The sequence below is a fragment of the Rhagoletis pomonella genome, unplaced genomic scaffold (assembly GCF_013731165.1).
Source record: "Rhagoletis pomonella isolate Grant_MI unplaced genomic scaffold, Rhpom_1.0 Rhpom_scaffold_00007, whole genome shotgun sequence".
NCBI classification, from domain to species: domain Eukaryota; kingdom Metazoa; phylum Arthropoda; class Insecta; order Diptera; family Tephritidae; genus Rhagoletis; species Rhagoletis pomonella.
Window position 1 is genome coordinate 49,635,056 of NW_023458561.1, and position 15,588 is coordinate 49,650,643.

The window sequence follows — 15,588 nt, forward strand, 5'->3', positions numbered from 1 at the left end:
GGGATATTCCAGAAACTTGCACTTTTGTTTAGTGGACTATAAAACTGCAAACTTAGAATCTTTCTAAACCTTCTGAATTAAAAGTTGTTGCGAAAGCTTATTTTCGTACTGCGTATTCACAATAGAATTCAGCGGTTTGTAAATATTTTTCACGGCTCTTATATTAAATATGAGTACTTTTTTAATCTATAATGTGGTATGTGATTTTTCGTTAAATAGTCGCCTTTTATTTTAAATTTCTGTATCTTATGATTGTGCCAAAACAGGATGAATTGTGCCAAAAGTGCCTCTGTAAATGAAAGTGCCAAAAATTGCACTGTTGTGCCTACTTTTCCATCACTGTTCTGAACACGCCAGCGCTGAATCGGTTTGGGACATCGAACAGGTTTATGGGTCTAATTGGTATTTGGTGTACCCACATCGACTCGGTTTTCTAAACCGGTGAAAATTCATGATGCAATAATACAAGGTGTATCGGTTGGCAGCTTTTCGCTCTAATTCCGCCATATTGACTGCCTTAGGAGAAACAGTGTTACTTCTTTAACAATTCTTTGCCAAACGATATAGTTGATCCTTTTTTTACTTTCTCAGTATACACATTTTGTTTTCTCAAAGAGGTATTTTATCTTATCTAATTTCATTTCATTACGAATATACTAAAAAATGCAAACCTTGCTTAGAAGAAAATATGAACTTTTATATTTTTCCCCAAACGGGGTTAATTTCTTCTCTTTTTTTTATTCTAAGGTAGTGCAAAATCGAGCTGTCACAACTGTCACCACCTTGTATTGCATCATGCATCATGGTGAAAACTGGCAGCTGTGTTTTGTATTTTCTTTTCTTACGTTTGACATTTAAAATGTAAATAAACAATTCCACACGTTTTTAGCCCTCGATAAATATTTAATTCGCGGTGCGCTGTAAAAGCTAGCTTGTCGCCAAAATAGTTAAAAATTCTACACCTGAAAATGACTAAGGACTACATCTCGCGTAAATTGGAGCGTAAACAACGGCGGTGTGAGGCAATAATCCGCGCCGACTGTGGGATTGATAATAGTGAATCGCCCACACGCTTTCTTGCTATTTTGAACGCCGGTCTCTCCACGGGACTCACGGAAGAAGCTATGCTTTATGCCACCCTTCAACATGGCTCCGTTCAACAGGTGCTAATGTTGCCTAATAAATCATACTGCTTTCTAGAATGCAGCAATGTGAATGAAGCGGAGCAAATCTACAACAATTTACATGGCAAATCCAATTTGGAGCAACGTGGAGGAGTTATATATTTGTCATTCGTTAAAAGCTTGCCTGCATGCACTGAGGAAAATGTGTGGTCTAAGCCATTGCCGGACGGTTTGGTATTATTGCCAGATTTTGTGACTGAATCTGAAGAAGAAATCTTGCTCAAGGCTATTGCGACAGAAGAAACTAAAGAAGAGAGTGATTTGAAACATCGGCGTGTTAAACATTTTGGATATGAATTTATTTATGGCGAAAATAACGTAGACCCAACTAAACCATTAAATGTAAATATCCCTAAAGATTGCGAATTTCTATGGTCGCGTTTGAAATCGGAGGTGGCTATGCTAGGTTTACCAGCATGGGATTGGGAGGCGCCAGAACAATTGACTGTTAATATTTATCAACCTGGACAAGGTATTCCACCACATGTGGATACACACAGCGCATTTCTTGAGCCAATACTTTCTTTATCGCTATGTAGTGATGTAGTTATGGATTTTCGGCGCGGCATTGATCGGCGCCCGCTCAAATTGTTACGCCGCTCAATGCTGGTGATGTCTGGTGCATCACGATACGACTGGACACATGGCATTACTCCGCGCACTTTGGATGTCGTGCCTACTGAAAGCGGTTTAACAGTGACGAAGCGGAGCCAACGCATCTCTCTCACATTCCGACGACTGCGGCGAGGTCCATGCGACTGTGCATTTCCAACGCTGTGTGATACACGCTTGAATGTACGCAACGACACAAACCCAGTCATATCAGACGCAGTAGCTGTACGATTAGAAGAGTTAAACGTACACAGCGTTTATGAGCGTATAGCGCCTCATTTCAGCGAAACCCGCCATACTCCTTGGCCGCGTGTGACCGAGTTTCTTCGAAGCTTTCCAACAGGATCCATACTGCTCGATATTGGCTGTGGTAATGGAAAATATCTACAATGCAATAGCAATGCCTTAACTATTGGTTGCGATCGCAGTGGTGGCTTGCTTACTGCGTGCCTTGAACGGGCTAAAGTCTCCAATAAAAACCATGCCGCTTTCCCAAACGCTTTTCGCTGTGATTGCTTACAGGTGCCCGTACGCACACAATCGATCGATGGTTGCATCAGCATTGCAGTGATACACCATTTGGCTTCCGCAGAACGCCGTTTAGCCGCTGTGTTAGAAATGACGCGAGTGCTGCGTCCAGGTGGACGTGCACTCATATATGTTTGGGCTAAAGATCAACGTGTCAATAATAATAAATCTGCATATCTATTGCAGAATAAAGCGGTGAACAAAAACAAAGTCACTGTAGAGCAACAGCGACAGCGTGCGACAGCGGAGTTGCAGCGGCAACAACACGAACAAAAGCTGGAAGAGTTGGTGCCTGGCGCACCACAACTGCCCGTACACACAAATCGCACCGATTTTATGCAACAAGATGTGCTCGTACCTTGGAAGTTAAAAACTGGACAAGATGCGGGAAAGAGAAATGCAGATGATCAGCAAAGAACTGCGCAAGCAAGTACCTACCTGCGTTACTACCATGTCTTTGAGGCAGGCGAGCTGGAGGCAATGTTAGCGCAAGTGCCAGAGGTCGAACTACTTCAAAGCTACTATGATCAAGGCAACCATTGTGCGATTTTCGCGAAGCGGTGAAAGCGAAATCAAACATTTAAATATATGTATTTTATTTTTTTAGTTAAAATTTAATTCCCATTTATTATATGATATTTGTTATCTACTATCCCCTTGGAGGGGCGCTGAATTCTATGTACATAAATATTACTATTCCATAAGCAAAAATAATTATAATTAATCAATAAACATCTAGATATTTGGGAAATAGTTGTATTTGCAATTGACATTTGATTAAATACTTAAAATCGTTTTTCGATACTTGTGACATTTGTGTAATCGTTACTTCTAAACTTTTGCCAAAAGTCTCGGTAAGTATTCTTTTCTAAAATTAACTATCAACTATATATTAGATCTTAAAGCTGTAGCTACTTCCCTTAATTGTTAAATAATATATTCTTTGCAATCAATTCAAAGTAAAATAGATATGTATGTACACATTTTCACGTATACATATGTATGCATTTATAAAAATACTAGTTTCGTTTTATGTTTTGGCTCGGATGAACTTAGTCAACTTTTCAACTAATATGAAGGGGTAAATTGGTATTATTTATGGTATTTTTTCATTAAGACACTAATTTCCTTGAAACCCCAATACAAAGTATCTGTACAACGGCGTCATCATTACCATGGGTCATGAGTGACTCTTCCTCGTTCCCATGACAAAGGGTCTACGCAACTGGTACGACCTAGATTTACATATGTACTTATATGTCCAAGTTCAGGTTTCAATAAATGGTTGCAAAAATTAAATGATCATAAATAGTAAATAAATAATTTGATTTTCCTTTTAGCGTTACAAGAATTATCTCAAATAACACTGGATCACAAATTTTAATTTTGTTTTTGTTCTCCAGACGCCACTATCCAATTTGTATGTAGAATCGCTCGCTGATTCCAAAAATAGGAGTTAATTTTTTTCGTTATGGATGCGTTTTCGAGATATTTGCAATTTACCGTAATTCAGCAAAAAAAAAGGAGCGGTTCCTCTTAATCACGTATATCTTACGAACCAACTGAATAATCGTAATACGAGATACACCAAATAAAGCAAACAAAATTCTCCATAAACCATATATATATATATGTATAACTTTTGGATAGCCCTGATAGTTCCTGAGAAATTAATTAATCATTCCAGTTTCTTTTGTTTTTTGATGAATAAAGGCAAAAAATTCAAATTTTAACAGGGAAATAATTAAAAAAATAACAGTTTCTGTGCAAATGTTTTACACTTGTGTTAAAGCCTGTTCCTTTAGAAAAAAATTAAGCTACCAATGAAGAAAATCGATGGATAAATAAGAAGATAATGATTGGTGAAATGCAAATGCGCAAGGACTTCTTGTATGAAATACGAGAAGAAAAGTGTTTGCATTCAAAGCAAGAGGCGTGAGAAATGATTAATTAATTTCTCAGAACCTATCAGGGCAATTGAAAACTGATGTACATACATATATACAGTTTATGGAGAAGTTTATAAGCTTTCATTTTCCGTATCTCGTATTACGATTATTTAATAGGTTTGTAAGATATACGTGATTAAGTGAAACCACTATTTTTTAAGCTGATTAGCGGTAAATTTCAAATATAGAAAAGTTATCCATAGAAAAAATATCGATTTTCGGAAACACCGAGCAATTTTGCATAGGAATTGGGTAGTGGCATCTATAGAACATTTTTGGTGTAAACCAGTGTAATTATTTAAAAAAATTGGAATTTAAGTTTCTACAATTTTTTTGGATATGAAAACCATTTTCTTTCACAGAATATAATTGATTAAAAGAATCAATTACATTTTATGCCATTTTTAATTAATTGTACATATATAATTGTAAATATGTAGATTATTTTATATACAAACAGACATAATTTTTTATTAAAAGGTAAAAATACACAATATTTTTACATGGACTCTGTTGGACATGGGTAAAGCTATTTGAATAATTTTAGAATAATCTGTTGTTGTTGCTTTTATGTGCTTTATAGGACATAATATACGAATATACCTACATTATTAACTTACATACGTTGTATGTACATACAGGTTTATAGATGGTAGATATATATGTACATATGTAATAAAAATTACATTTACGCAAATATTGTTTTATTTTTTGACCCGTTTATTTTGAAAGTGTTATAAGTCAATTCCACCTCTCGTACTCAAATGGTTGGTTACTACTAAATGAATGCATCTGTCAATCGTTCTGCCGTCATAAACTAATAGGAAACACTTGTCGCTTTTCATTTCATTTCATTTTGAATGATTAAGTTTAACGAATAACACACGCGTTAAGATGCAGCTAAATGATCAGTGTAGTTAAACGGCATGAAATGACTTATGCCACTTTCAAAATAAACGGCTGGTTTTTATTTCTTTTTTTTGTCAATATTTCGTTGAACAATCAAGTAACGGGTTTGTTGTTGTTTAAAATTCATATGCAACCAAGGCGAATTTATATAAGGTGGTGTTACTAGCTCAGCTGATTTTGTATATGTGTTTCGCCGCACGGCTTCTGATATCAATTTGAAAAATTTTGTTTGAATTTCTACACACACTATTACAGATTTTGACAGTTTATGCCGCCAAAGCAAAAACAAAATACATGTAAATTTTTGTTTTTGTACTCCTGCTATCACCTTATATTAATTCGCCTTGTATACAACAAAATGAAATAAAAAATAAAATAAAAATCAAATGAAAAATAACAAATTAAAATTTTTTCCTAGAATGAGATCTTCTTTGATGACACCGGCGAAAGTTTAAGGGAATATTATTTGAGAAGCTTGAAGTGCTGTACAACAAGAAAAGCGACAAGGTGGTGAAGGACTTCGCTCCACTTGGCTTTTTGAATTGACACAGAAAAAAATCGTTAAATATAAATAAAATGAGGTAATATAAAATATAATAATTAATAAAAAATAATAATATCAAATGAAATGGAATGAATCGAAATAAAATAATTGAAATTAAATATCTAACTTTAATTAAATGAAATTCGCAAACAATCTACATACATACATATGTATTAAATGAAAAAAAAAATAAACACAAGGTGTAGTGGTAATATGTATTTTCCTTTTTTTTGTTGTTGGTGTTTTTTTTTTTAATCTATAAGTGGACAATTTTGGAATGACAATTATACTATAATTGGTTATAAAAATTAATATTTACATATCGTTACCTTAATATAGAAAGGTCCTATCAGACATTTGTGCTGCGCTACAAATTAGTTTTCAAACTGTATACAAACTAAAATTATTCAGTTGCGATTTTCTGACGGATTTTTAATAAACGTAGAAACTAATTGTTCGACCTAATAGTTTATTTTATATTCGATTTGACCTTTAGTGTCTAATCTACTGAGTTTTGTGCGGAGCAGAATATCAAAAGAAAATGAGTTAGGATCTTTCTATATTTATTAAGGTAACGATATATAAATACATACATATGTATATACATACATACATATATGAGCTTTGAGAACACAGTTATAAATGAACCGCATATTACACATAAATAGTACGATTAGATCGCTAGCTTAGAGTGAAAAGTTGCTAAGTGCACTTTTTATGAAAACTCATATCTTGATATAGGAAGCATAGGGATATTAAATATGCATCGCTTCGAAAAGGATTAGGGTACTTGTTTTGTTATTTCTCGTTTTATATTCAATGAAAGGCAAATTTGCAAATCCAAAAGAGGCACCGAAAATGAGACAAAACCAAAATAATACGAAATCTTTTATTAAAGAACGAATCTTTCTAATTCGTATGGAGTTTTACTTGGTTTTAAAGGAAGGACGAAGTTTTTTTCCTCTCCTGTGAAATTAAAAAAATCGACCTAGCAACTTTGCACTCTAAGCTACCGATATGTATTAATTATTTTCAATGATATATCTACGTAATTATTAATACATAATATACGGTGTTTACACCAATGCAAACCGATAATTATAATTGCCAGACAGTTTTCTACTCGTTTGACGAATTGACGTCCAAGCATTCTGAAAAAAACGCATCGCAAACATGTCTCACTATAGTAGTAAAAAAAAAATACAATAACAATTAATCTGCAATTTATATATTCCAAGAAAGGTGTGAGGGAGTTTCTAAAATTATATGAACTAATATCATTTCTCGGCAAAGATTTTTTTCTTAGGATTTGTAAACTTTAAGGCTCTATTTACTTGAGGTGTTGACAAAATATATTATATAAAAGTATTTGTAGGGGGAGGGCGGGGAGCTGTTAAGTAGATATTGTAATTGCATTTATGTACATATTTTAAGGCTTTGGTGCATTGGTCTGTTTCTAGATAATTCTCTTTTCCATAGTCAGCTGTAGAGGTCAAAACGATATTTCCATATGTACTTACATAAATATGTATGTACTTTAAAGATTTGTTTTCTCGTTCTACATTCAAATATAAACATTTATATATAAATCTGAATATACTTGTGTATATGTGTTTGCTAGTAGGCATGTAAATATATAGAATAGGCATATGTATATATTAGGGCGGGCCAATTTTTTCGGCCGAAGAAACCATGGGTTTGCCAAACTGCGAAAATAAGAGTCTTTTACTTACAATTTTGCTGTAGTGTCGTAAATTTTGTATAAAAACGTCCTATAAGGTTTTTCTTTTTTTGTTATAAGAAATAGTACCAGGTTGACCGCGCTTTGCCCGGAGTGCATATACTTTTTACAGTTTTCTAGATTTGGATAGCTTTAAAAAAATATTTTGGAAATAAACAAAAAAATAGGATTGCGATATCTATTAAGTAACTTCCTTACTCTAAAATTTAGGTGGCAAACCTCCTCCAAAATACGCTGGAATGAAAGGTACATATTTTGGGCGTATATGTACTATGTATACATAAAAAAATTTTATTGAAATTAACAAAATAAAAATTTGTATTACACAGAAGCGTGGCAATCCTGATGAAAAATATTTTCTGACCAAAGTTATCAACAATACCTTTCATTTGATATCCATATTGCGATGTTTTGATAAATTATGTAGAATCGAAAAAAGTGGCAACCTTACACTATTATCCTAAGAGATAACATTTTGTATATAGGGATAGCATTGTTTAAGAACCTTATCTTGGCATCCATGAATAGTAATATTTAACCTTTTTTTCTAAACAAAAAATTAAATAAATATGCGATTCAAAATAGGGGGAAACCCTATTAAAAATATTTCCAAATTAGGGATCTATAAATTACATTCCATTCGATACCCATATTATGATGTTTTAATTAATTTTTAACTAATTTCGAATAGGTGGAAACCTTACACTAGTCTTCTCGGAGATAATGCCTATTCAGATAACCTTAGAATCTAAAACATTATCTGTGTACAAAGTTTCATCAGAATCGTTAGAGCAGTTTCCGAGAACCCTATGGATATATATATACATATATACATATATATAAGAATTGCTCGTTTAATATAATAAAATATTTATAAGAAATATATTTATGGATTTATCTTTAATGAGACTTTTGATGCGGTTTTTTTAACTTTTTTCAAAGATTGGTTTAAGAAAAACTTGAATAACTGGTCGAAAGCTATTCCGATTTAGATATGTTATGAGGTATCAGTGGAAAGGTATTTTCCCACTCTTCATTTCGGTGCAAAAAAGACTAATTTAAGCACTTCTTAATGACACTATTTACAGCAAAATGCTAAGTAAAAGAAACCTATGTTGGCAATTTGGCAAACTCCAAATTAATTTTAGACCCATAGTTGCTTTGGCGAATTTGCTCAGAATTACACGTACAATCCTCCTATGCTATACGCCTATAGTCGAAAATATCCCATCTCCCATACAAATTGACCCGCCCTAATATACATGCATACATACATATATCCTTTATATTCGTATTTTGCTAAAAATCAAATCCATTTGTTGGTGTCTGTCTGTAAGTAGATAGCTTTTTTTGTTTGTTTTTGATCAATTTTGAATACATAAGTCTAAACTAGCTACGATTTTTTAGGATGTATCATATAGCACAAATATGTAAATATCGCTCATTTACTAAAAAAAAAACAAGACTTTAGCTTGATTTTTTTTACACTAAACACAAATATTTTAATAACTACATATATAACGCGCAATTCTGCAGCAGTACCTCAGAAATGCCGTATCTGAGTTGTGACAATCTTTTACTAAATGAGCGATAGATATATAAAACATGTGCCTAATAGAGGATAGTAAAGCTTATACCACATTTTTTTTTAATTTTCTTTCTTTTCTTTTTTTTTGTACATATATACAAAAAAATTATACGTTTTTCATACAAAAACGTCATGGTAAGTTTCGCTAATTTAGTATGTACTATGTATGTATATAGATAATAAGTATTTAAATATACAAGTACTTATAAAAAAATATCTTGTGAAATCGATTTTGGCGCAGGGTTCTACTTGGCTTCTAATACTAATTTCAATTTGAAATAATTTAGTGCTTGAGGCGAGAAATTCTAGCTATCTCTAAAAACGTATCTAACTATTCGTTTTTGAACATTGTATGTGTGTAGAAGTATTTATTTGAGTAAGATACTTCTTATTTTATTTATCCTTAATGGTTGAGCTTGGAGTTTGGCATACCTTTTGAACCCTGAACTTTCTATTATTTCCTTTATAATTACAAATGTTGTAGGTGTGTCTATACATACTTAAATTTAATTTATGTACAATTGTTTATAATTAAAAATTTTTTAAAACTAATAAACCTTTGGAATTTCTAAGACTATCTCCTTTATTTTTTTTTTTTGTGTTTACATTTATGTAATCGACTTCATTAGTTTATTTGTCTTCGAAATTCTTTTATGTGCAAAACTCATTTTATTTCCACCTACATTGACATACATAAATGAACATATTTATATATACTCAAGTATAAAAGGAATCGTTTTTTGCCATAATCTAGTTTCCATAAATAGGGTGTCCTAGACCACCCGTCCACCCGCTCTAAAATGGAAGGAAACGTTTTTTTTTATTGAAAAAATACTACTACTACCGACTTCCGACTCCGCCAAGATGTTGGTTAAACTTCTTTGTTTACCACTGATTTGCATTATGCGGACAAAAATTCATAAGTTTTGTCGGAAATTTTTTTTTATAGAATCGACTTCCGGTTAAAATAATGGACTTTCGGTCTATTTAACCATCCATTTCCCGTCGAAACCGGACATCGATAAATTTGGTACCATCTCATAAGCATGTAACAAAATATTTCCCAGTGAAATATTCAACACCAGAATTTCTACAAAACTTCACAGCTGAATTTCTGAAGAAATTAGAACCAAGGTACCTAGAATTGCGGATAAAAAAAATTTGTGTCAATGTTTGGTAATAAAATTTCATGATTACAATATGTTCGGTATATACCTGTTAGAGGTTGAAAAATGCACTTCCGAGAAAAAAGTTTCAAACAAAGGTTACGTATCTAATGTCTAATTAAAAAAATTTACTTCCGGTCAATTTAACCCAATTTCGGTCGAAACCGGTAGTCAGTACCGATTTGGTAGGACATAGTTTTGCATTTTTCAATAAAAAAAAACATTCCCCTCTATTTTAGAGGTGGTGGACGGGTGGTCTAGGACACCTTGTATAAGTACTTGTGATTGCAATCATTTACTCGCATCTCCACTATACAATTCTGATATGCTCCTTGGTTTGCTTTTATTGTGTCTCCCTTATTTTAACTACGAACGTCTATACCTATCCAAAGTGTATGCAAAGTAAATGCGTTCGTTACTTTTCTAGTTCAGTGATTGAATTCCCTAGACTTGATGAAATTCGAACCCACGATGGTTTCAACATACGGTTATATTCAATTGCCGAAATGGTCAAAATAAAGAAAATAAAAATATTAAACGATATAAAACAATGTTAACATTAGTTCGGGTCGAAATTTTTATTTTCCTTTAATTCTTTTTTAACAGTGAAAAGATGTTGTTTCATGAGGTCAATTACAAGCCTGTAAAATATTATCCCTTTATTTTGAAGTGTGTTTGCGGATTATTGTAAATTTAAGGGCATTTTTGGTAGATAAAATTCGAACACCTATACTTTCCATGACCGTGAGACAATTTTATTCGTACAAACGAATATGGGAGCTGCGAACTCGAATGATTGAGAAAATCATAGCTTGATATACATACCTATATCTAAACATACTATGTAAAAGGAGATATTTTTGAATGAAATAGATATTTTTGTTATAATTTTATAATTTGACTATAATGTTTTTATTGTAATCTGACGGAATTCCATCATAACGTCATCGTAGCGGATGCCCTAGAATTTTCTCAAATGTCTCTCAGTTCTGGTATCAGAGGAGGAGAGAGGCTCACCGCCGATGCACAGAAATGCCCAGCATAAAGATGCACGTGACAGCCAATTGCGACGAGAGATATAATAAGCCTTCCAAAAGAGACGCTTACTTAGAATATTAACAGGTGTCCTCACAAGACACTACACACTGGGCAAGCAAATGAATAAACTCGGGAAATGTCGAATGGTCTCAGTTGGCTATCCATCCGGCCTTACTCGCTTTTTCAATACAAAAAAGTCATCTGCATCTCCGCGAACTCGACGACGAAAATCGACGCAACAACACACAGCCACTGAATCGGATAGGCTAATTCATTGATTGGCATTTAATCTGTTAATGAGTCCAGTCGCTGCCAATTATATGCCATGTTAACGAGAGTGGCATTGCTTCGTTCTGGATACTGGAGTACATGGATTCAACTACCACATCTTACATTACAAACGACCTCTTCACTCGCCAGCTTAAAAACTCTCATTCAAATAACAATATACCTTTGATACGATCTAGTCGAAAAGGCATTGTATCTGCGACTGCTGTAAGATGATGCTGTTCATGAAAATTCTAGGCAGCCTCACAGATCTATGCAGGGTTAAATTGATGCTGCTACAACAACGAAAACATTAAACCGTCCAAATGCTGAAGGAAATGACTCTTTGCAATAATCTTTCTTTCACTCTATATCTACCAGTAGTCTTAAGTTTAGTGCATTTCCTAAGGATTCCCTGTCGTATTACAATCACACCTACACACAATATTTTAGTAATACCAAATACTAGACACATACTATATATGAATATAAAAATTTATGCTTTAATACATATATATTTTAGATGAATTTATGTACAATATCTTTTTGAGAAATTCGATATGCATATCTTAATTTTTGTTCTTTGGCCTACTTCGGTACATACATATTTGTGCATCACCAAAAAAGTTGCGGGTTTTCCAGCGGAACTACAAAATTTATTACATAACTATATTACGGAAAAATACTGAGATTTACCTGACCTAGACCCATTTAAAAATACCTCAAAAAGCCTCATTTTGATTCCGTGAATAAATTTTTTAAGCTTTTTATATAGACCTTTGAACCTTGAACTCTTCAATCATCTGAGGTAATTGGAATAAAAAAATATTTTAGAAAACTATTTGTATATTTAAAAACTAGATTTTGGGGGTATTTTCAAATGGGTTGGACGGAAATCTGAATATTGTTCCCAATTATTTTGACGGAAGTCTTATAATTCCGATGGAAAACAGTGCAAATTTTTTGTTTTGTTTGAAGAGTGATGCACTCTAATGTACATATATAAGGTTAATTTGCTGCAGAATCACGATAGCCCGTGCCGACTTGAAGTTTAACAATAAACTTGTACCGAGGAAACCTCTCAATAGAGCTCAACTGCTGTCAGTTTATGTTTTTAGTTTTTAACCGACTTCAAGAAAGAGGAGGTTATCAATTCATCGGAAAGGTGGTACCTCGGGGTGGTCTCAAACTAATTTAGTTGAGTTCCGATCGTTTGGTCATGAATAGAATAACGGTAAATTTTAATATGAGCATTGAAGTCGGTTATGTTTTTGTCTAAAAGTTATTTGTTCAATATTGTATTGAGAAGGGGGCACATTTTAAAAGGACATATTTTATTTTCTGAATCCACGTTGTCACACATGTTCATCTAACCGAAAATCCTTGTCCAAACCCCTTTATCTTCTGCTTTGAAGGGCGTATCAAGTTTTCATACCGAGGATCAGCCAGACTGTGATACTTCGTGAATGAAATAAAAACTAGTATCGCTTCTACGAAAATACCAAAACAACCAGAAAAGCAAAAACAGCCGCCTTTACAAGAGCTACAGCACCAACGAACAGAAAAAGCATAACTTGGAGGTCACAGGGCAATGTTACTCAACGCCAATAACTATATAATATATTTTTATCTTTTTTCACTGGAAGTTCAGAAGTCAGCTTTTCACTTAAAAACCAACCGAAGCGAGAGACCTGCAGCAGAAACACAAAACCTCATGTGCCCTCCAGTGGAAAACTCACCTCCTAGCCAACAGCATCTATTGATACTGCATGGATGCAGGACCAGCTGATGATCGTTATCCATTTTGCCACCTCATCCTTGATCCTCTAAGACCACTTTAGGGATATGCTATGGACATGATTTTTTGCTGTAAAAGCAAAAGCTCAGGCTGGCGTATGCTGATGATATCGACATCATCGGCAACAAAAATCGGGAAGTCTGTTCTGCATTTTCCAAGACGAATAAGAAAGCAAAACGAATGAGTAACGAATGGGACCGAATGACCGACTCGTCGGTACGTCCTCGGGTCCAGTGGTTGGTCGATATATGTAATTCTGGACCGCGTCCATGTATACGAAAAGGTGCCCCCTGAGGTGCCTGGGTGGAGGCTCCTACTCGAGCAAGCATCTGTCGGGGTGCTCACTCCACCAGAAATTGCTTGCTGAGCATTTTTTTGTGCTCCCTTACGTCGACCAATTGCCTTGTATGTTACCAACCACGTTTCTTTGTCTTTGCCTCAGGGGCTGTCGGGAAGCGACTTTAGGAACTTGTTGCGGCTCTGTACTGCAATTGTGTGCGCGGATAAGGAGAGTAGGCTGTCAAAGGTAACAGTAAAGTAAAAATTACTTCTCAACAGCGAAAGCTTAGGAATTTTAGGGAGAAGAGGTAATAACTCTAGTCGACTTGTCGAATCTTTCGTGTGTAAGAAGTGCATAGTGAAGTCGGCAACGGGTTATCGTCATCCAACAGAATGAAAAAATTTTAAGAAAAAAAGGAATTGGTTTCATACCGTATTTCGCAAAAAATTGTTTTATTTTATGGGCCACCCTTATTTATATACTACATAGTGTATTCTAAACCTTTTTTATATTAAAATACATACTAGTTCGGTACATTAAAAGTTTGTATGTACAAAAAAAAACTAAGTACTAAAGAGTTTGGATTCGAAAAACAAACGAATGTAATTCGAAAACTTACACTTTTAACTCCCTAATTTTTCTTTTATATAGTACATTTGTAGTGCATATTTTTATATATTGCCTTATCCTGAGTTTCCGTGGAAAAAATGTGCCACAAAATTTTTTATCCGCACATAATAAATAGTACATAGAAACCAAAAGTGAAAAGTAAACCGGTTCGGGGAAAATGAAACTCATGATAAGGTTGAAAGGGTTTTTTTTATCATATTTGTCTTATGTTATTAGATTTGTTTTTTGTTTTGTTTTTTGGTTGCTACCTTATTCGAAACTTTTCTTTACTTTAAAGAAAGATATAAGGGGCGTTCCATACCAAAATTTTAAATTTTTAGGATTGATGGATAAACTTAAATAATAAATAAATATGAAATTTGTGCTTGATTAATACATTTTTAAAAACATTACAACACAAAAACAAAAACAAATCGATTTAATAATTTTCCAAATATCTCGAGAACGGGGCGAGGAAAAAATTTGAAAAAATTACACATACACGCATAAAAATTCTCTATGAAAATAAATATTTAAAAAAATTTTTTTGTTGAAAAATTTTTCATATACAAATTGAAAATATGCCACATCAAAAAAAATTAAAAAAATCACAATGGTAGCTCTGAGTCATACGCAATATTTAAGTATAGCATTACAGGGTGCACTCTACAATAATTTGAGTTATGAATTTTTTTGTTACACCGAAGTTGAGTAAAATGAGAACATTACAAATTTAGAATTTTGTTTAATTTTTTCTACAACTTTTTAAAAGTTGTTTAGAAGTTTTTTGAATATGTAGTTTTGTAGCCCATAAAATTTTAGTATAATAAAGTGCAAGTTTTAAGCTACCGCAAAATTGCGTTGATTTTTAATACTTTTTATGGTGACGGTTTTTCCTTTTTTTTCTTATGGAAGAAACTTAAAAAAAAAAATATGCCAGTTTTGCAAGCGCTTAAAACTTTCATTTTATTATACTAAAATTTTATGGGCTATAAAACTACATACTCAAAAAAGGCCTACAAAAAAAAATTGTTAATTTGTAATGTATTCATTTTACTCAACTTCGGTGTAAAAAAATTTATAACTCAAATTATTGTAGAGTGCATCCCGTAATACTATACTTAAATATTTCGCAATACTCAGAGCTACCTTTGGAAAAGTTTTTAAAAATATATTAATCATGCTCAAATTTAATATTTTCTATTATTTATGTTTGTCCATCAACCCCAAAAATTTGAAACAAATCAAACACATGAAGCGTGAACCCCGTCCATTTTGGTATGCAATGCCACATAAACATATACAATAGTACTGATCATACGTACACATTAGACTGTGTACAATAACGGCAATTTTTTTCGGTCCCACAGGAAAA

The 15,588-nt window shown here is 33.3% G+C and overlaps 1 protein-coding gene across 1 annotated transcript; it reads left to right on the forward strand.

Annotated features, from left to right (window-relative positions):
* The first annotated feature begins 808 nt into the window (after nucleotides 1–808).
* LOC118742988 (alkylated DNA repair protein alkB homolog 8) lies at nucleotides 809–3,064 on the forward strand. Its single transcript, XM_036475437.1, has one exon. It carries the CDS (start codon nucleotides 969–971, stop codon nucleotides 2,886–2,888), a length of 1,920 nt encoding a protein of 639 aa, XP_036331330.1. The 5' UTR covers nucleotides 809–968; the 3' UTR covers nucleotides 2,889–3,064.
* Nucleotides 3,065–15,588: the final 12,524 nt, after the last annotated feature.